This window comes from Pezoporus flaviventris, unplaced genomic scaffold (assembly GCF_033815535.1).
Source record: "Pezoporus flaviventris isolate CSIRO_AGI_PZ_B2104156 unplaced genomic scaffold, CSIRO_AGI_Pfla_v1 ptg000002l, whole genome shotgun sequence".
NCBI lineage: Eukaryota > Metazoa > Chordata > Aves > Psittaciformes > Psittacidae > Pezoporus > Pezoporus flaviventris.
The window spans coordinates 88,353,208-88,374,615 of NW_026892550.1; the positions used below are offsets into that span (position 1 = coordinate 88,353,208).

A 21,408-nucleotide genomic window follows, 5' to 3' on the forward strand; every position below is an offset into this window, starting at 1 on the left:
TCCATCCTGGCCTTGAACACTGCCAGGGATGGGGCAGCCACAGCTTCTCTGGGCAACCTGTGCCAGGGCCTCAGCACCCTCATAGTGATACAGTTACCAGACACCACACAGACATTTTACCAGGACACTTAATGATGCTGGCCCTCATCCTAGCTGTGTGGGCTCAGAAACATACCTAAAAACCAAGCCATGTTGAGGGACCAGAACTGCTCTAGCCCCCTGAAAGCATATATTTGAAAAAATCCAAACATGACTGACAGCAGCTCTCCAGAACAGAAACTGGTAATAGCATGTTAATCACAGTGCATTTGTGCAACCCTGTAACATGAGCCCAAACTGATCATAAGCAGAGTTGTCTGCTTCATAAGAACCCCTCCAATAAATAAATAAATAAATAAGCTGTATGCTTATAGTTGCAACGTCAATGCATAACTGTATATCCCAAAGTTATAGCAACTACTAGCCTTTCTGTTTGTCATGGCTTAAGCCCAGAAAGTAACTCAGTATAATGCAGCTGCTTGCTCACACGCCACCCCTGCTTCCTCACCCCCTGGGCTGGATGCAGAGGAGAATCAGAAGAATGTAAAATGCATGGGTTAAGAACAGATTAATAACTAAAATAAAGTACAATACAATACTACTAATAATAGTAAAAAAAAAGGGAAATAACAAGGAAAGTGATATAAAACTAAAAAAGGAAAAAACAAAAACCAAACAAACACGATGCACAGTACAATTGCTCACCACCCACTGATCAGTGTCCAGCCCACCCCCAAGCAGCAAGCTCCCCCCAAGCCAACTCCCATCAGTTTACATCCTGGGGATGATGCGCTGTGGTATGGTATACCCCTTTGGCTAGTTTGGGTCAGGTGCCCTGTCTCTGCTTCCTCCCAGCTTCCCCTCCTCCCAGAGCATGAGGCTCAGAAACTTCCTGGTCAGACTAAACGTTACTGAGCAACAACTTAAAAACATTGGTGTTATCAGCATTGTTCCCAGGCTGAAAGTCAAAACCACAGCACTGCACCAGCTACAAGGAAGAAAACTAACTCTATCGCAGCCAAAACCCAGACACTGGTACAGCAGTTGAGTCTAGGGAGAAACAAGGAAGCAGATTTAAAATAATTTCTCTCCTCAGAAAGTGTGTTGTCTTGCATTGCTGAGCTGTGGGTTTGTTTAAAATTGGGCATGTCTGTCTGTTCTACAAAAGGGTCTCAGTCATTCTCTGACAGCCAATACAAAGCAAAAGCTGTTTAGGAAAGGAAAGCTTCTATTAAAACCATCTTCTGGATTTTGCAATGATTACAGAAAGGTGTCAGTATAAAATGGTATTTTTAATGAGACGGCTGATACAGAAAACCTTTAAAGCTTTGTACTTTATAAATAGTATTCCTAGAAAAACAAAGCTGGATGTTACAAGTTATCATGAGTCACTGCTTGCAAATTTGAACTGTTTATTCTTACCTGGCATTAAACTGCAGAATTTCCTCTCTGCATGTGATCATTCTGCAGTGGCCACCCTCTCATTTCCCTTTGTTAAGCCATGTTCCAATCTTGGACACAGCTTCACCTAATATTCTTTTTCTGTGCATTTCCAGTAGTAAATATGCTAGAACAATTTAAAGCCGACTTGCAAACTGTTTATTTCAGTGCTAAGTCTGCACTGGCCCTGCTTTCTTTCTTCTAACTGTGATAAGTCTGATCAGTCTCCAAGATGTTTGCTCCCTGCACTGCTGGGTGCTATGGCTGCTTAAGATGAGGGAGCTGGATTACCTATCCCCTGGTAAAACAGGTAAAAGCACCAGTAACACTGGCCATGTAATAGCTGTCTCTCCTGATGTTGTGCTGGAAGTACTGCAAAGTCGAACAGCATTTCTACAACTCCCACATGCCCTTTGGCTCAAAGGCAATGCTGTACAGCAGTTTCTTAGAAGCAAAATGCAAGTCTTCTCCAGCACTGAGCACACTACCGTAACTGGCATGTGCCATACACCTAAGTTACTCTTACCCACCACCCCAACTTCTCCAGGCTGCAGGTATCCAACCAGAGTAGTGTACTGCCAGTCCTTTGCTGCTGCCAACACCGACATCTCATAAAATCCAGCCAGAATACCATGACAGACCTGATTACAGATGAAACCCATTAAATGGTGTGGTGGGTTAACCATGGCTGGCTGCCAGGCCCTGACCCAGCCCAGTGGGTTAGGAGCCAGGGGTTCATAAATGACTCTGCTCCATACTGCACTACTGGCACAGCAAAGTTATTTGCTTCTGCTAGTGTGCCATCTGTCTTCATAGAATGGTTTGGGTTGCAAAGGACCTTAAAGTTCATACAGTTTCAACTCCCTGCCATGGGCAGGGGCACCTTCCACTAGACCAGGCTGCTCAAACCCCCATCCAACCTGGACTTGAACAATGCCACAGCTTCCCTGGGCACCGTGTGCCAGGGCCTCACCACCCTCATAGTAAAGAGCTTGCGAGGATGGACCCGTTATAAAAAAAGGGAACAATCTTCACAGATTCTCCTCACATGATGTAAGACTGAGTAAGAGATTATTACACTGTTGCTGCTCAGTTTTTTCTTAAGTAGCCAAGAAATGTCCTCACTCAGAAAAGAGGTTCAATATAAATTTTTGTTGAAAGTTTAGATTTAATGCAAATGACTTTTTAATCTGTTCATTTTCAAATGCAATCCAATCAGCTGTACAGGGACTCCATTATCTAGGAGCAGCATCTTTAATAAAGTTTCCAAGAACTCAGAGATGTAGCAAAACATGGTGCTTTCAGTAGTGAGAATGAAAACCAGGACAAGGAATCTAGTGGTCTGAATGCCTGTTTATTTACTACACACAAGAAAGTTATCACTGCAGTTTCAGAAGTGGAAAACATGGTAACTTTTACTTTTTGTGTGTTAATGGAGAGATAGCAGATGACAAAGTAACACAACCAGCCATATTTTCCATACACACACACACACACGCACATACATATCCTCTCCAAGAATAAAGTCTTTAAAAATACTACTAGCCATAAAAAAGTTACTAAAAAAATCTTTCTTTTTGGTAGGAAAAAGATGTTTGTTTCAATTTTCTAGCAAAAGATTAACATGACTTTTGCTATTTCAGTTCTTAGCTGAAATGAGGAAGAAAAGCATAGCAGTATTCTCATTTGCCATGAATGTGTAGATGAACATGATTTTGTTTTGGCAGAAAAATCTCATTCTGCACAGGTATGAAAGCTTTCATACATAACATTATCCTCCCTCAATGCTGACAAAACTTCTGTCAGCAAATGAGCTTGTCACATATGCTCTATTATAAATCTTTCCAAAGAAAGAATACAGTCAACTTGCTTTTCCAACATCCTGTGTTTTAGTGGGTTAAATACAAATGGGAGTACTTTCCTTTAAATATCATGCTGCTAGTTTCACATTTCATATAAAAAGGAGTTCTGCACAGCCTTACACCAGCTAATCATGGCTAAGCTCCTGGTTCACAGTGCTGAAGTAATAAGGAGTTACCCAGTGTACACTTGTCAGTCATCATCCAGATGAATTAAAAAGGAAGTGCTTCTAGAATACAGATTGAGATTTTTTAGAGCCTATACAAAACGTATCTTAAGGCTTTGTCAGCACACTATAGTTACCAAGCACTCATTTAGGAACATTAAAGCTGCGATAAACTGTCTGTCTATGCATCAGCAACTTTAATCTTAAGAAATACTTGACAGGTCAAGTTTTACTATCTGCATATATGTATGTTAACTGCTCAATGCTAGTAACGTCCTTCTCTGGGAACAATTAAATATTCAATGTAATCTTCAGAGTTTTAAGCATTTCAGCTCTGTGGCTGAAAACCAGTCCCTAGGTAAGCACATTTTTCCTGCAACAAAATTTTAAGACCACACCATTACACTTCTAACCAATGTATCATCACCTGCAACTAGAGGGCTGTACTCCTCACGAGAGACAGTCACCCACTGTCAAGCCTAACAACTGTAAGAAAACCATGAAGTTGCTCCACAGGATCAGGGTGCTGCTAATCAAGCAGTGCATTTCACTCCTAAGTATGATATTCTTAAATGACCTGCGAGTTGCCTTCCTCTTCTTCCTCCCACACCAGCACACTCTCAAACAAAGGTACAAAGTCATGAAAAAGTTGTGTTCTCACACACCTAAAATACATCATTTATTTGATGGAGTAGGTCAGCTGAGTAGTACAGCACCAAGCAACCCTTGTTGTGCTTCATGTCTTTGGTACATGTTTTAAATGAGAAAATTAACAAGTTAAAATAACTCTGTTCATTCTCAACAAGCCAGTTTTAACTTTTGAGGCTTTTTTAGTGAAGATTAAGTAGGGACAAAACCCAGTGCTGCTAAGAATTTATGCAATGAGTTGATCACAGAGATTGTACAGTCTTATTTGCAAACACTTGAATGTCTACTGTTGCAGGTGACGGATTACTAAAAAAGAAGGTTTTATCAAATTTTGAGTTAAAATATAAACAGGTAGAAAAGAGTCTCTGACCAATGAGCACATATAAAGATCCTGAAATAAAGATAACTAAATATTGTTTAAACTTGGCAGTCATTGCTAATCATCATGTTACAATCATCAGTGAATTAATCTAATATATTAATAAGTCTCTAGTAATGCATGGAAATATGATAACCTGCTAAAGAATAAGAGACAGGAAAGGATTTTAAGAATTCTAAGGCATCCTTTCTGTCTTCTCATTTTCTACTGCACAGAAAGGACAGAGAATAAATGTTTCTGAACACTCACCTATCCAATTATGTAACTTCTAAAAATCACTTTTTCTCTCTTAAGCCAGTGCTAAAAAAAAGTTTATACCAGTTAAACATAATGATGACAGGTTTTGGTGCTACAGCATTTTAGCGTATGCCTGGTCAATGTATTCTATGAGATACTCTGGATAAATCTGCTGCTTCTCAAAGATGACAAAGATAGAAGGGTTTGAAAAGCTATTCACACAACTGTCATAGAAGCTGTATCTGTCCTTCATGGGAGGCCGAACATAGGAAGAATCACCAACAGTGAACTCCCCCACCAGCACCCGGGCCAGAAACATGATCTTGGTGCGCGAGCCTTCCCTGCAGTAGCTGTCAGAATAAGATGCATCCCTTGCAAAATAGCTTCCTGCAGAAGAGACACCACAACAGAGTTGATAAGACACCAAATTGTAGAAAAGGAAATGATACAATGTGAAAGCAAATTCATAAGCAAATCCATTAAGCAGTTCATGAACGGCCTTCCCAAAGCCTTCATATGTCCTGTATGTCCTTCTCAGTGAAAATGACCTACACGCTTGTTTTTCACAGCACACATACTAAAAAAGCCACACAAAAGTGATGTTTTAAATGTCATATTCCTCAAGATTTCCTCTTGACCCTAGGTGTCCACCTTTCCCAATCTCATCCAACTTCCTCTCCTGACAGAGGCTACTATTACTGATTAGCACATTTCTGAGAGTTAGAAGGTATTTGATTGGACAGGTGGGTAGTCAGTCAGTCAGCTTGTCTATTCCCTTTGGTTTGTTGATCCTTTCCTGTACACAGGACAATGCAAAGGAATGTAATTTGCTATATATCCTACAACCAGGATGGCATTTGCTTACCTGGAAAAAAAAAACAAACCCCCAAAAAACAAATAACGGCATGTTGCCTTCCTGTATGAGCTTGAAGAAATTAGAACACAAGTAGGCCTGGACTGTAGCAAAATCATCCCTACAGCTGGCCCCTCCTATGCTTGTCTTCTTGCAAGGCCCTTCAGTATACCTTATCTCCAAATGATCATATTGCCAAACTCAGCTGTGTGCTATGTTGTCCACATCATCACAGAGATAAGCCCTAATGCTGCACAGTGTCCCAACTTTACAGCTCTGCAGTAACTACTGAGAATATTTCAGCAAGTCTAAGGTTAGTGATGGAGCTGAAAAACAACCTTTGCCATAGACTGTCCCATGGAGGCCACAGATCCTCCAGTCAAAGTTTTGCTGACAGATGGCATCAATGTATTTTCTACTGGTCCCATGAAATAAAGATCGCTCATCCACAGCATTTCCACCATTGCTTTTCTGCATTTGTTCCTTCTGCCTGCAATAAGAAACAGTATATTTGCAGTTCCTTTGTGACTGAAGCCAGACAGGTTCTAGCCATACCAGCACTCAGAGACAATTTTAGACAAAGAGTATATTCTGACAATCCTTACGTTAAGGCCTAAACTTTGGGCATACAGAGTACCTAGCTGTCTAGTTGCATACAAACATGCTTTCATTACACACAAATGCCTCCAGATATTTAATAATAAAAATGTTTTGTTTCGTTCACTGCCTATTGGGAGACAGGGAGGAACCCTGGCGTTATTTTTTTCTAAACAAAGGAGTTCACGTTAAAGCTTTCCCTCAGTGGGTTTTCAATTTAGTTTTGAAGGCTGCTTCAGTTTTGACCAGCTACAAACCAGTGTTTGTGCCAGATGCAAGCGATTAGCAGCTTCAAGGCTTCAGTGGAAGGCAGCTGTCCTGGACTGAGGCCTGGCAGAAGTCAGAACGATTTACTCAAGTTCAAGAATTCCTCCCACAGAGCTCAGCTGACTATTCAAAACTATGTTTTGACCGAGTTTTCTTTTTTTCAGTACCACTTTACCTACATGTTGATCCTGGCTAGGTATTTGGGGAGTGGAAGCAGATTCTTAAATGCAGCTGCATTTCAGGATTGCATGCATCTATCTTTAGCATACGGCTAACTGCAGAAACAACAAACTTCATGCACACATACCAGAACAGTATTTTACACATACCACTGATACAGCTCCCAGAGAGATGGGTTCTGAACTCTACGAATCCTTTTAATAACTGTTGTGGGCATTGTGCGTTGAAAGCCCACCTTGACTTTTTTATATTCTTCAGAAGAACTGTCAAGCTCAATCAGCTGTAAGGAAAAAGATTACAAAGCTACTCTCATCTTTTACTAAACTGTAACAAAGCCACCCTACCTAGTGCACTACTCAGACCTTTAAAGTCTTTTTTGTGAAGCAGAGGTATGAACAGTGAAAATACTCTTGGAAAGAAGGCAGATTAGAGATGCCCGATCTGTAAGTGAGCTTTTATCTAGGGTACATTAACTCCTGGTGTTTAAGACACACAGGTTACTCTCTCACAGGACTTTAAAGGAGCTGTATGCTTCTGTGCACCCACCCAGCCCCTCTGAATATTAGGCCCAAGATGCATTTGCATGCATATATCAAACAGTACCTAAATACATAGAAGAAATGAGCAGATTAAAAAACCCCACATATACGGAGAATTTATGTTGCAGTAAATCAAAGAATACCTCTACAACAATGCTTTTTAGATCTTTATACTTCCTACAGCCAGTGAACACAAACTGCAATGCCCATTATGTTTTTTAATAAATTGAAAAGGCCAACCACTTGATCAACCATTTTAGGGAAGAGTAGGGACACACTTCCAAAAAAATCAGCTTCTTACATGCCTTGCCCTGAAAGCAAGCAAAATTTTCTAATTGCATATTTTCCTAAGGAAAATCCAGAACATCAATGTTTTTTTAATTGAAACTTTCTTGAGGATTTGCATTTTGCAAGTCAGAAAGTTTCAATCTTCATGTAAGATCTTTTCTGTAGGTATAGTTACTGGAGTTGACAGAGGTGGTGGTGGAGGCAAGCAGGAAGCCAGCGAAGGTAAACCAATGCAGCTATTAACTGGGTGTGTTACAAAGGTAAACAAGTTCACTCCACTGGAGTTATGGTACATTTTAACAAAGATGCCAGCCTGAATACTGCTGATTTCAGCAGTGCTCCATAGATGTGCAACAGTCTACTTACGCACAGCTCAGAGAATGGTTACCCTGAAGTTTAAAAGCTTCAGCACAGGCTGGACTTCAAAGCTATCTATCTTGGGCACCAGTAACAGTCTTGCTAATGCAGCCTAAGCTTCAGCCAAATTTGCCAAGTTACCAGACCCAAATTTATCAACACCTCTACATGTTACATAAGATACGTTCATCTACAAGGGCACAGAAACACTGAAGTTGCGACTGTAACAAACCTGTATGTGACAAAACTGATGGAGAGGAAAAAAAAAAAATAAAAAAAATCTCCAAACCTTGAATCCCACTTCAGGGAGAGCAGATTTGTCCCAGTGAGATGGAATGCCCTTAAATTCTTCTACATATTTAGAGCTCCTGTACATTACGAGACATTACAAACAAGTAATTAAACGAACCATATCCCTACATTTTATGTACATATGATACTAAACATTTTGCCAAATTTAGGGAGAATATAGGCAACTGAACATATTAAGAAATATTTCAAAATTGTCTTTCATTTCAGTGTATGGAAATATTTGTTCCAAATCATCACATCAAGACTTATGGCAGGAATTAAGACGTCAAATGAGATATACAAATAAAAGCTCTGCTACAGTAAGATAGATAAATAAAAATACATGCAGGATCCTATTAGTATGGCAGAAACAGGATAGATACAAACAACCCTCCCCTCTAATTCCACCCCAATTTTAATTAGTGTTTAGCAGCTCTTTTCTGTGGTGTTTAAGAAAAATTTCTCCCCTTAGAGACTGTCATCTTCTGCTCCACCTGTAAGGAATACTATTTTCCTCTTAGCTTGTCTGGTTGTTCATAAAAGAATTGTTTCTGAACTTTACTCAGCTTTGAAAATTACTTATCTCAGAAAAGCATTTTTACAGTATGCATAAACACTATTGCTTCTATCTGTATCAGCTGGCTCTATTAAGAGAGCTCCCTCTAATCAGCAGCTTCCTGCAACACTGATACATGTTGGATTATTTCCTATGCTTCCACACTTACTGTAGCCAAGCCCAAACTTCCTTCAGCCCCAAGGTTCCAGAGTTGCTTGAAAATTGTTGGCCAGGCTGCAGTACTGCCCTGGCTAGACACTGTTGTAGGACAATGTCTACAAGATGTATGTCCCTTCCCCATTCAATTTCTTTCACAATCCACTTAACAGCTACTTCTCCACCTTATTTACACCTTTGGAAGACACTCCATTCACAATGCACTAAATCCATCACCTCAGAATGAGCAGTTGCACTTTACCTGGCTCTTGTTTTTTCTACCTCTTCCGGAGACACAAATACAGGCCTTCTGCAAACCTCTCTCTTTGTTGAGTAGCGAAGGTTTTTCTGAATCATGTCTGGGGAAAAAAACAAAACACCCTGATCAATCAGAGAGATGTCTTAGAAAGCCTTCACACTGCAGCCACCAAGTTATTTTGTCAAAAATGTTGACAAAAAAGGGACCAAGACTTTTTTATAGCATCACAAAGGGAAGTCAAAGCAGGATGTGGAACCCACGGTCTGAGTAAATCAGTTTCAGTTTTAACTTTAAAAGGAATGATAGACACTGGTAGCTATTTTCCCTTCATTGTCCCGTCAGCCAGACTTAATCGAGAATCGCATAGTATCTACTTCTGCTCTGTGGATTGCATCACCTCCATCAATCAAAATCATGATACTGTTTTTCTACATGTAGTTGTAGATTTCAAACAGTATAAATGCAACCTAACAGCTATCACAGGTCATTCATTTTTATTGACCACCAACAGAAAAGCAAGTCACAGCCATCTGAATTTTAGAGGTATTCTTTCTGGATCTTGGAACCTCTAGCTACTGCCACAGTATTGCAACTAAGAGTCAGTAGCAGCCAGGAAAATAGGCCCCATCTTTAGAGAGATACACAGGAAGAAGACAAAACCACTTGCCACAACCAAGCCTAGAAACTGAGTTTTGGAAGACATCTATCTACATGGCGTACATTTGCCTAAGTTACTAAAAAAGCCCAAACCTTAGAAAAGAGATTGATTTAGAATGCAATTTTCTTTTCTAAGCCAGACAAGTTTCCCCATCCTATAAAGATTACAACATAGCTTACAATTAAATCACAAGCAACTTATCACATGCCCTTTCTGCTTTTTTTCCCCTCCCATGAAGAATGAGATACTACTGAAAAGTTGGATCAAAGGCAACTACACCAAAATGACAGTCTAAGCAGGCCTATTCCCACCACCACTGCTCCCCACAGTTTTTGACAAGGATACCTGGAAAGGCAACAGCTCAGAAAGGACAGTGCCATCACAAATGGCTTAAATACCCTAAACTCTTGGGAAACACATCTTCCTACTTTGATATAGTTAAGATATTTCCTCAGCCTTTCCAGACTGGCAGAGCTATGAAGAGAAAATAACTACATAAATCTTGCAATGGTAAAGATTATCTGGACTCTACAACTCGCCAAAGTATTAATTTTTCTGCAAGCCAGAGATTAAAGCAGACCAGAAGCTGGCTTGTCAAGTCTTCCAGAAGTTTCTCACCATTTGTGCTGGCACATCAATGGCAATGTCACACCTGGACTTCCTGGCAGACATTTTGAAACCTAGCACAAGAACCTCTCGAAAAAGGTTTGGAGGAACAGAAATGCCACTTTGCTTCTGTGAACAGCTCTTATCCTGTGAACTTTGACAGAAGTTCTGTCTTTGTAAGCACTGCAGTTCAAAGTCCAAATTTCTTTCTCCTATCTCCTGTAGCAATGTAATTTAAAAACCACAAAAGACCTGGGAGGGAAGGACAAAATAAAAAAAAAACACCCAAAGCAAATGGAACCTACCTGCAAAATTGATTTCATATTCATGTCTTCCAGCTTTGAAGTTCAGTGTTGGAGAACATTTGCTTATATATGCTTTCTCCAAGTCTTCACTGGAGACAGTGGCGGCTACATGGTCAACATCCTGTCAGGCCAAAACCAGAGGGAAAAAAAAATATCTCCTGGTCTCTTAAATAAAAGCGAGTTTAAAAACTAACAACTGTCATATGGTATGGTGGCTGAAATATGTACCAGCTTTTGGGCATGATAGTAGCTATCAGGCAAAAGCCATGTATTAAGCTGTTGAAACATCTCCCAAAACAAACAAGCAGTCTTATGAAGCCTAAGCTTATGCTGTGTATGCTATAAACACTACTACTGAGACCCCACATTCACCAACTAGACCTGAGCAAAGATGCACAGAGTACTACTGGAACCTCAGAAAAAGAAGTTTTAGTGAGCAGCAATGAAAAGAATGTATTAATGAGAGCCTATCTGACATGACTCACTGAAGAATTATCTGTCAATAATATTTGTGGCTCACCAGTGAGCACTCCCCTATCTGAACCAATCAAATTTCCAGAGAAGTCATCCTATTAGGCCTCTTAAGTCCATCTGTACAGTATGAGAGGGAAAGAGGAGGAGGAGGGTGATAAGACAGAGAGGATATAAACAGCTGTGCACTTCTCAGTAGCTCTGCACTTTGAACACAGAGTTGAGAGTCTCCCCATTTCTCCACACTTACTTTTTTCCCATACTCCTGCCACAGGCCATACTCATCTTTCCAGTACCAGATCCATTCTGTTGTAAGAATGAAGTGAGGGGGTTTGGTCACAGAAGAGGCTGTAGAAAGACGTCTAACCTTTTCAAACCCACAAGACATATTCAGAAAAGAGATACGTGGCAAGACACTGCCAGTTTCAGCAACAACGTTTCCAATTCTATAAAGGATGAAAAAAAAAAAAAGACAGTTTGTGAAGCTTTACAGGTAGGTTCAGAAGCCCACCATAAATTTGCAAATTGGGTCATCATCACTCTAAAGCAGAACAGAAGCCTGCAGCTTCCATAACAATCCCAACTCTGGTTTGTGTTTGCACATTTTTTGTATTACAGTATTGCATCTCACAGTGGTTCCATGGGCGGTAACCATTATCAACTCATAAATTAGTGAGTTACGCAAGTTGAACAGAAACAATGGAAAACATACACTGCCTTCCTCTTGCTAAACAACTATATTATAAAAAGAACAGTGTTGTAATTTAAGGATGGCTTCAAATAACCTTTAAAGTAACATAAGAGGGCTAGGTAAATTCTCCAGCACGAGACACAGCATGCTGGTATGAGCCTCTTTCAATTCCCTCTTTGTGCTACGTAACAATTTCCAAACCATTAATGGCATTTCCATATTCTTAATGTTCTTTGCACCCCAGAGTATCTCTCACCTCAGGCACACAAGGTATTCTACCAGTTCCACAATATGAACTTGGGAAAAGGGAGCAGAAGGGGCAAATCCTTTCCAAACTTTTCCATACTTCTCTTTCACCTTTGGAGCTGGAGGTTATTTCTAATCATGGGGTCAAGCTGTGTATTGACAAGCTTAACCAAAGAGATTCCCACAAGTGATAAAAATCACCATTCTCTGCAGTTTTCCAGCCATTCTTAGTGAGCATTAGCAATAGTAGGAAGTATTTATACTTTTACAATCACATAACTGTTATGGATTGACCCTGGCCAGCAACCAAGTATCTACACAGCTACTTGTTCACTCCTCCTCCCTTCCCAGGCACAACAGAGGGTAGAAAATAGGAAGGGCAAAAGCAAGAAAAGTTGTGGGTCAATATAAAGGTAGTTCAATAAGTTAAGAAGGGGGTACACATGAATAAACAAATAAAGCAAATTGCTCACACCTCCCAAGGCAGTGTAATGCCTAGCCAGCCTCCAAACAGCAGCTACCTTGGTTAAAAAAAAACAACAAAACACCTCTCTTCCTCTGCCTCAGGTTTTACTGCTGAGGCAGTAAACATGACGTTGCAGGGTATGGAGATCACTTTGGTCAGTTCAAGTTAGCTGTCCTGGCTGATCTTCTCCCAAGCTCTTGCCTGCCTCCAGCCTACCCACTGCAAAGGAGCAGGTCAGAGCAAGAAAAAGAGAAAGCCTTGACTCTGGGCAAGTACTGCTCAGCAATCCCTAAACCACCAGTGCACCATCAGCACTGTTTTATTCACAAACCCAGAACACGGCACTTCAGGGGCTGAAAGATAACTCCATCCCAGCCAAACTCAGTATGGTAACTAGAGTGTTCTATACGGACTCCAGGCCTAAGTCACAACGGATCTCCCAACAACAGTAGATAAGGAAAGTGAGATCAGCAGAATACCAAATCAAGATACTTATGCAATAGTATGCAATAGAGTCATAGCAATTTATAGCCACTAAGGGCCTGCTCCAATATAGCAAACTCCAAATATTATTAAATTTTATGAGTTGATACCCAGTGTAAGCAGGCTCACAGTATGCTTCTTCTATATCTTCCATATTCTTCAAGTCTTTCCAGATCTTACCATCAGAGACCTGCCATCTATATGGCAAGTGAAAATGGGTTCTGATACACTTGTCTACAAAAAAAAAAAAAAAAGTAAGAGATGCATTAGTTTTACAGGTTATGAGAAAAACGCCAACATTTCAGGGATGTACATACAGCTGGTGAGAGTATCAAATGCATGACTATGGAAAGTGTTCACCTATGGAATCTTTACAAGCAACAGTTCAGTATTTTTCAACATGAACACTCAAAACTTAATTTTTGATCTTAGACACAAGTTTATTCTCTATACGTTCCAGATTCTTTTTGTGCAACAAAATTGCTAGCAGGAGCTAAGTGATGAAGGACTACCCTGTGTCCTCTGTTTCAGAGATAAAAATTTACAATGAGTTGAGATCACAAGCTTATATGAGACTACTATTTCATATACAGATTAACAGTGTAGACGCAAACATCTGTGCTTAACCACTTAATCCTGAAGTGGTACTACTGAGATAAAAAGAAGTAAAAACACAAACAGTGCTTAGTTTAAGGATAGAAGGAGAAGGACTGACATGGTTTAACCCCAGCTAGCAACTAAGTACCACAAAGCTGCTCAGTCACCTCTGGTTCCCCCAGTGGGATGGGGAAGAGGAACTGGAAAAAGATAAAACCTGTGGGTTGAGATCAGAACAGTTTAATAATTGAAATTAAGAAAATAAAAATAATGAAACGGAGGATAACAAAAAGAGAGAAAGGAATAAACCCCAAGACACACAAGTGATGCGCAACACAATTGCTCACCACTCACTGACCAGTGCCCAGACCATCCCCAGGCAGCGATCAGCCCCTCCCAGCCAGCTCCCCCCATTCATATACTGAGCATGAAGCTGTATGGTATGGCACACTCCTCTGGACAGGTTGGGTCAGGTGTCCTGTCTCTGCTCCCACCTGGCTTTTTGTGAACTAGCAGAAACTAGAAACTGACAAGTCCTTGAATCAGGATAAGCACTGCTTAGCAACAACTAAAACTGCTGTGGATTTTCAGCATTGTTCTCAAACTAAAGACAAAACACAGCATTGTACCAGCTACTAGGAAGGAAATTAACTCTATCCCAGCTGAAATCAGGGCAGTATCCACCCCATATTGTACATCATTTACGGCATGCCCAGTCTCACACTTTCCAATACATCCCAGTTAGCCACCATCTACTTTTCTGTCTTTGGACATATATATGCATACACATATGTATCATTCCCTTAGTTTAAAGTCCTTTACCCTTCAAGAAGGCTCTAAGGGTCCAGGTCTCAACAGGAACAAGAGCAGTGGTAGTAGTGACCAAGGTATCACAAGTATTACTCAGAAATCTTTAAAAGAGTCAGGGTGCCATCACTTCTCAGTAAGAGTGAAGATCACACCACCAGTACACATATGCATAAACTTAAGAGTGGCTTTCATGGTAGAACAGACAACTTAATTGGGAAAGTCAAGGAGACTGCACCACACAGTTCATATGAGAAGGTGTGTGGTACATCAGGGAGCTACTACAGGTCAAGACCATCAAGAAGGAAAAGGATGACAAAAGGACAAGAAAGTTGGCACAGCAACCTTTTTCCTAGGTAAGTGGGAACATTTTGAAAGGGAGATAGCTCAAACAAATAGAACAGAGAGAGAAGAAACAAGGATAAATGTAGAATTCAGACTATCTTTTGTAGCTGTTCAGAGATAGGACTCCTATCATTCAGCAATCCCTTAGGTGAACACAGGTGGATATTACAAATTTCAGGGTAGAACAAAATAGCTCCTTTGTTTGGCAGAGCAAGCAGGTCAAGCACTTTCCTATTAGCATTCAAGATTTTGCTAAGATTTAACTAAAAATAAACATAAGCTCTGAAGTTTACCTTTTCTGTGAAAGATGTCTATCACTTCCTCTTAAGAGAAAAGGAAAATAGACTGGACTTGCTACAATCACAACCTACCTTTAAAGCCACAACCTCTGTACAGATGATATAAACAAATCTGTTCCAATTCATCATCATTTGTAGTTGAAGACTCTCGGCTAGAGCTGTGTTTTCTCTCTAGAGGGGGAAATTATAAACCTTATTAATACACTGTTTCAACAAGCCCTCTTTAAAGTGCACCTATGGGTAGGGAAAATAACTAAAACCAGTGTTTATAACTACATATCTGCATTCAGCTCCAGAAAGACACTGAAGTCTTTGATAACTTTGTATACTCAAAAGTCCTATCCCTTTATCCATCCTTTCTGACCTTGACTTTTCTGTAACTGCTACATTTCTCACAGTTTTTAGCTTTCACCACAAAATAAAAATAGAATCCAATGCTTTTACACTTCTAGATATACTTGAGTTAAACATGCATTCCACATCCCTGTTCACACTGGCGGCTATAAAATCTAAAGTCTCAAAATGTGGTATTTCCATAAATTAAAAACACGCCTAAGGCAACCAAGAAGCGAGGAAGCAACTGTAGGAGAACAGCAGAGATGAACACACACACACACTTGGATTTTTCATTCTGTTATCTTTCTGTTTCTTGCTAAATTATACTTAACTTGCAATCCTAAATAACTTCAAAAGAAAAGAACAAAATATTACATCTCTGAGAAGTAGCTGGGATAGTGCTGTCTGTGAATTCTTGTGCTAAGCAATCATGACATTAAAGAAAAAAAATAATAAAATAGTTTAGAATCACACATGTAAATGCCACTCCTATTCTTTAACAGTTCTCTACCTTTATTTTTTTTTTTTAACCACAAAAAGATCTCCCTATTTCCAGTTCCCAATATGCTTGTCTAACCTCAGATTTATGATTTTTATAAACACCAAGCACTTTACTTCTCAGGAACCCATACGTCTTGAATTCACTTGTCAAGACAGATCTCTGTCAAGGTCCCTCCTTAAAGACACATCAAGATGTGAATTCAGTTTTCTTTTTCTTTATGACATCTGTGAGAATGTTACATTGACTATAGCAACTCTTCTGACGTTTTCAAAAGATGGTATCATTTACCTTTGAATGGTGAAGACATGTTATCTTCCATGTCATACATGTTCCCATTGCCATTTTTTATGTCATACATATTCCTATAAATGGAGGGTAGTTGCTTAATAATGTCATAGCTTAGTCCGTGTCTCTCCAGTTTATCATAAGATTCCGACTGTAATAAATCATGGGATCGCTTGCAGCTGCTGCCAAATCTACACTGTCCCCGGAAATAGTATTGGCAAACATGCAGTTTGGTGCAGATCTTTTTATAGGTACAAGATCCATAAGGTCCATCACCTTTGTTATAATGCAAGCAGACCTTGAGCAAAATAAAAAATAAAAAAAAATTAAAAATTAAAGGTCAAAGTGGATTTTATGGTGTCACTACCCAAACTCTTTGGTTTTCTAGTTTTGGAATAGTGAACTTTTTTGACCTGAATTTGGTGACAAGACGTTCCAGATCTGACTACGATGGAGTTAACTTTCTTCATAGCAGACCATACCACCCTATGTTTTGGATTTGTGACTAAACCAGTGTTGATAACACACCAATACTTCAGATAGTGCTGCGCAGTGCTTGCCCAGTGTGGAGGCTTTCTCTTTTTCTCCACTCTGGCCTCTCCAGATTAGGTAGGCTGGGGGTAGACAAGAAGCTGAGAGAGGACACAGCTGGGACAGCTGACTCGTTCTGGTTTATCCCAGCAAGCAGCCAGGTTAAAACTCATAGATTCAGAAAAGGAAGCGACAATAATGATGATAAAAGAATATACAAAACATGTGACGCACAATGCAATTGCTCACCATCCACTGACCAATGCTCAGCCTGTCTCTGAGCAGTGGGCTGCCACCCCCTGACCAACTCCCCCCCAGTTTTGTTTTTCAGCACAACATATCCCTTTGGACAGACTGGGTTAGCTGTCCCAGCTGTGTCCCCTCCCAGCTCATTGTGTACCGCCAGCCTCTTCACTGGCAGAGCATGAGAAACTTGGAAAGTCCTTGACTCTGGGTAAGCGCTGATTAGCAACAACCAAAACATGAGTGTGTTATCAGCATTGTCCTGACACTAAATCCAAACACAGCACTGTACCAGCCACTAGGAAGAAATTTAACCCTATCCTAGCTGAAACCAGGACACAGTCCAAGTGGCCAAAGGGATATTCCACACCACAGAATATCATACTCCAAAATAAACTAAAAAAAGAAGGGAGGGTGCTGCTGTTTCTTCCATTTCTTCTTAGAAAGTGGCCCTCACTCAGGCACTTACTGCACATCAGTCTGCTTCTGGAAGATAGTATCTGAAGGGTGCCTATAGGGATGCTGGGGAGGGACTCTTCATTAGAGACTGTAGTGATAGGACAAGGGGTAACGGGTTAAAATTTGAACAGGGGAAGTTTAGATCGGATATAAGGAGGAAATTCTTTCCTATTAGGGTGGTGAGGCACTGGAACAGGTTGCCCAGGGAAGTTGTGAATGCTCCATTCCGGGCAGTGTTCAAGGCCAGGTTGGACGAGGCCTCGGGTGATATGGTTTAGCGTAAGGGGTCCCTGCCCATGGCAGGGGGGCTGGAACTAGATGATCTTAAGGTCCTTTCCAACCCTAATTATTCTATGATTCTATGATTCTATGGTGACTTTGCAACACTTGTTTTGTCCTCACTTTCCTACACTTGCTAAAACGTCTTTATCTCCATTAACAGATTTTGTCACTTTTTGTTCTTGTTTTCTCTCACCTGCTTTGCTCGGGGCAGGTGAGATGGGAGCAAGTGAGGAGGCTGTGCAAATGCTCAGCTGCCAGACAGGATCAACCCACCACAGTCGCAAACAAAGGCTACACATTTAAAGTTTTAGACTTGCATTATGCAAACAAAATTGACACCTAACCATCTTCATCTAGTATCAAGCCTCTTCCACTTTGCGATACTCACTGAAACACAAGGCCAAGAAAATCACCATATTACTCACCTCAGGTAAGAGGGAAGGATCATTCTGAAGCAGAAGCTGACGAAGTTCATCACTGTTTAAACTCTCAAGTCCATACTGTTTTAGAACCAAGAGATTGTGGTTCGAGTGGAAATTGTGAACAAACCTGCATTCCTTCCTACAAGTGAAAAAACCCAAGTACAAAACAAGTGTAACAGACTAGCACTATTTTGCTACCCCATCGGCATTACACTACAGAGTTTAAAAAGCACACCAAAATAGCTAGTTTCTGAAAAAAATCGGTATTGCTCCTTGATAAAACAATTATGTGATTTGCTAAGCAGATTACATAATTGCTATGAGGCTAACTGCCACGCTATTTCTGATTTACAGTCATGATAGCATTAGCATAGTCTAACAATATTGGCATTTTTGACCTGCAGCTTATAACTATGGGTAAGGAAGACACCAAAACGTCCCAGTAGCACCCCCTCCCATCCAAATCAAATCGACAACCACTCCCCACCTTCACCACGCAGCACAAAGTGCTCAGATCTCGGCGTGTGCGGGGAGGGGAGGCCTAAGCTTTCCCTCTCAGTCACGGAAGGATGGGGTGAGAGCATCAGAGACAGGGTTGTGAGCTGCGGAGGAAGCGTTGTAACCTGTGAAGCGTTAAAGCCTGTGTAACAACCCCCTATGCCTCTATCCTTTGGGGGAACGGGGAGGGGAAGTGGGGTAAAAAAGGAGCATTTCCAACACGGGAAGAGCAGAGGGGCCTTTCTTCACTGAAGGAGTCACACTCAGCCCAAGGCTGAGCCTCCCAGAGGCAGAGGCCCCCGAAACAAGCCGGTGCCTAGCACAAGCTCCCAGCCCACAGCTAGAGATGGAGGCGGCCGCAGCCACTCCCCCGCGCTGTGCCACGACGACTCGTTAAAGTAACATTCTTTTCTCTAAACCACTTCCTTCTCCCACAGCCGCGTTCGATGACGACTACCACCGGCAACAGGGCGGCCAATGCAGGCGCCCAGCTCCACTCTCCACCGCAGGGCATACGCGGCTTCACTTCGCGGCCCCCCGACGCTAGACGAAGCCCCGGCCCCTACAGGGAGGGGAAGCTGCCGAGGCCAGATGAAAACGGGCCGCGCAGTCTTCAACGGCGCCCGGGAGCAAGGAGCCGCACACAGCCTCCCCAGCAGGGGCAAATGTCCCCCGCCTGCCCTGTGCCCCGGCAGCACAGCGCGGGTCCCGGCCACAGCCCCTGACGGAACAGCGGCGATGGAGGCCGCCCCTACCTCTCGTACTGGTTGCGGCAGAACCCCTTCAGGTGGTACTTGCAGAGATGCAGCCGCCCGCACTGCCCATCGCAGCCCGCACCGTGCTCCTGGCACAGCCGTACGGGGCTAGTGGCCAACACCACCACCTCCGTCCCAGATCCCGCTGCTGCAGCTGCCGCTGGCGCTGCCGCCGCCTCGCTGGGCCGCTGCACTAGCGTGAACTGCTGCGTATCCTGCAGCACCAGAGCCAGCTGCTTCGCCGAGGGCCGGCCTGGCAGCCGCCGCTGGAGCTCGCCCTGCTCCAGGCAGCCGCCACTGGCGCACAGCAACTGCACGGCTTGAGTAGCCAGTGCCATGGCCACAGCGAAGCTGCCTTCCCCACCTGGACGTGTGCGGGTCGCAGGCAGCCCCACCCCGGACGCTCCGCCCGCCGGAGGCTGGGAAACGAAACCAGCGGCGGAGGACAGCCGTTCCAGGAAGCGGCAGAGCCAGAGTGGTCTGTGCAATGCTGAGGCAGTGCTGTGTTCCCTTTGGCTTGCTTTTTGCAGCCCCAGGATCTCCGGAGCTGTAGGCTTTGTAGCTTTCTGAACCCTTACCCTAACCCTAATTTTAATGGCATCTTGAAGCTGAGGTTCTCCAGCAGAACGGGTGTCCCAGATGAAAAAGGTGATAAAGGAGCAATGTCGGTGCAATGCTGTGCTCCCCTTGGCATATGTTTGGCAGCCTCAGTATGGGTTCATGAAGGACAGGTGCTGCTTGACCAGTCTGATCTCCTACAACGAGGTGACCCACCTGGCTGATGAGGGAAAGGCTGTCGACATTGTCTATTTCGACTTTAGTAAAGCATTTGACACTGTCCCCCACAGTGTCCATCTGGAGAAATTGGCTGCTCATGGCCTGGATAGGAGGACTATTCTCTGGGTAAAAAACTGACCGGATGGTCGAGCCCAAAGAGTGGTGGTAAATGGTGTCACATCTATTTGGCAACCAGTCACTAGTGGTGTCCCTCAGGGATCGGTTAGAGCCAGTGTTGTTTAGTATCTTCACTGATGATCTGGATGAGGGAATCGAGTGCACCCTCAGAAAGTTTGCAGACAACACCAAGTTGGGTGGGAGTGTCAATCTGCTGGAGAGTTGGCAGGTTCTGCAGAGGAATCTGGGCAGGCTGGATTGGTGGGCTGTGACCAGTGGTATGAGGTTTGACAAGGCAAAGTGCTGGGTGTATTGGTTAACAGCCAGCTGAATATGAGCCAGCTTGTGCCCAGGCAGCCAAGAGGCCAAATGGCATCCTGGCCTTTATCAGCAATAGTGAGGCCAGAAGGGCTAGGACAGTGATCATCCCCCTGTACTGGGTGCTGGTGAGGCTGCAGCTCAAATACTGTGTTTAGTTATGGGCCCCTCACCACAAGAGAGACACTGAGGTGTTGGAGCAGGTCCAGGGAAAAGCAATGAAGCTGGTGAAAGCTCTGGAGCACAAGTCTGATGAGGAGTTGCTGAGAGACTTGGGCTTGTTTAGTCTGGAGAAGAGAAGGCTCAGGGGGGACCTTATCGCTCTCTACAACTGCCTGAAAGGAGGCTCTAATGAGGTGGTTGTGGGTCTCTTCTCCAAAGTAACAAGTGATATAGGACAAGAGGAAATGGCCTCAAGCTGCACCAGGGGAGGTTTAGATTGGGTATTAGGAAAAATGTCTTCACCGAAAGGGTGGTCAGGTATTGGAACAGGCTGCCCAGGGAAGTATTGGAGCCACCCTCCCTGGAAGTGTTCAAATGAGGCCTTCAGTGACATGGTTTAGTGGTGGTCTTGGCAGTCCTGGGATAATGGTTGGACTTGATCTTAAAAGTCTTTTCCAACCCAATTGATTCTATGATTCTATGAAGTAATTCTATGGCGTGGGCTGTCTCTGTCCTCCTTTGTTCTGAAGACAGTCTTTCCTTAAGAGGCACAAGATATGAGTGCATCAAATGTGGCTTTTCAATACATTTTTTCAATAAAATATTTATTATTTTGTCTTCTGTTTCTTTCCTAA

At 42.4% G+C, this 21,408-nt stretch overlaps 1 protein-coding gene across 1 annotated transcript; it reads right to left on the reverse strand.

Moving 5' to 3' along the window:
- Positions 1-2,814: 2,814 nt before the first annotated feature.
- On the reverse strand, positions 2,815-19,810 carry LOC133264887 (protein mono-ADP-ribosyltransferase PARP12-like). The gene is made up of 12 exons (XM_061444976.1): positions 19,400-19,810; positions 18,150-18,285; positions 16,213-16,507; positions 15,159-15,257; positions 13,149-13,272; positions 11,403-11,598; positions 10,682-10,802; positions 9,116-9,212; positions 8,140-8,218; positions 6,816-6,946; positions 5,961-6,112; positions 2,815-5,156 (listed from the first exon to the last, which is right to left on the reverse strand). Exons 1-12 carry the CDS (start codon positions 19,735-19,737, stop codon positions 4,882-4,884), a joined length of 2,043 nt encoding a protein of 680 aa, XP_061300960.1. The 5' UTR covers positions 19,738-19,810; the 3' UTR covers positions 2,815-4,881.
- Positions 19,811-21,408: the final 1,598 nt, after the last annotated feature.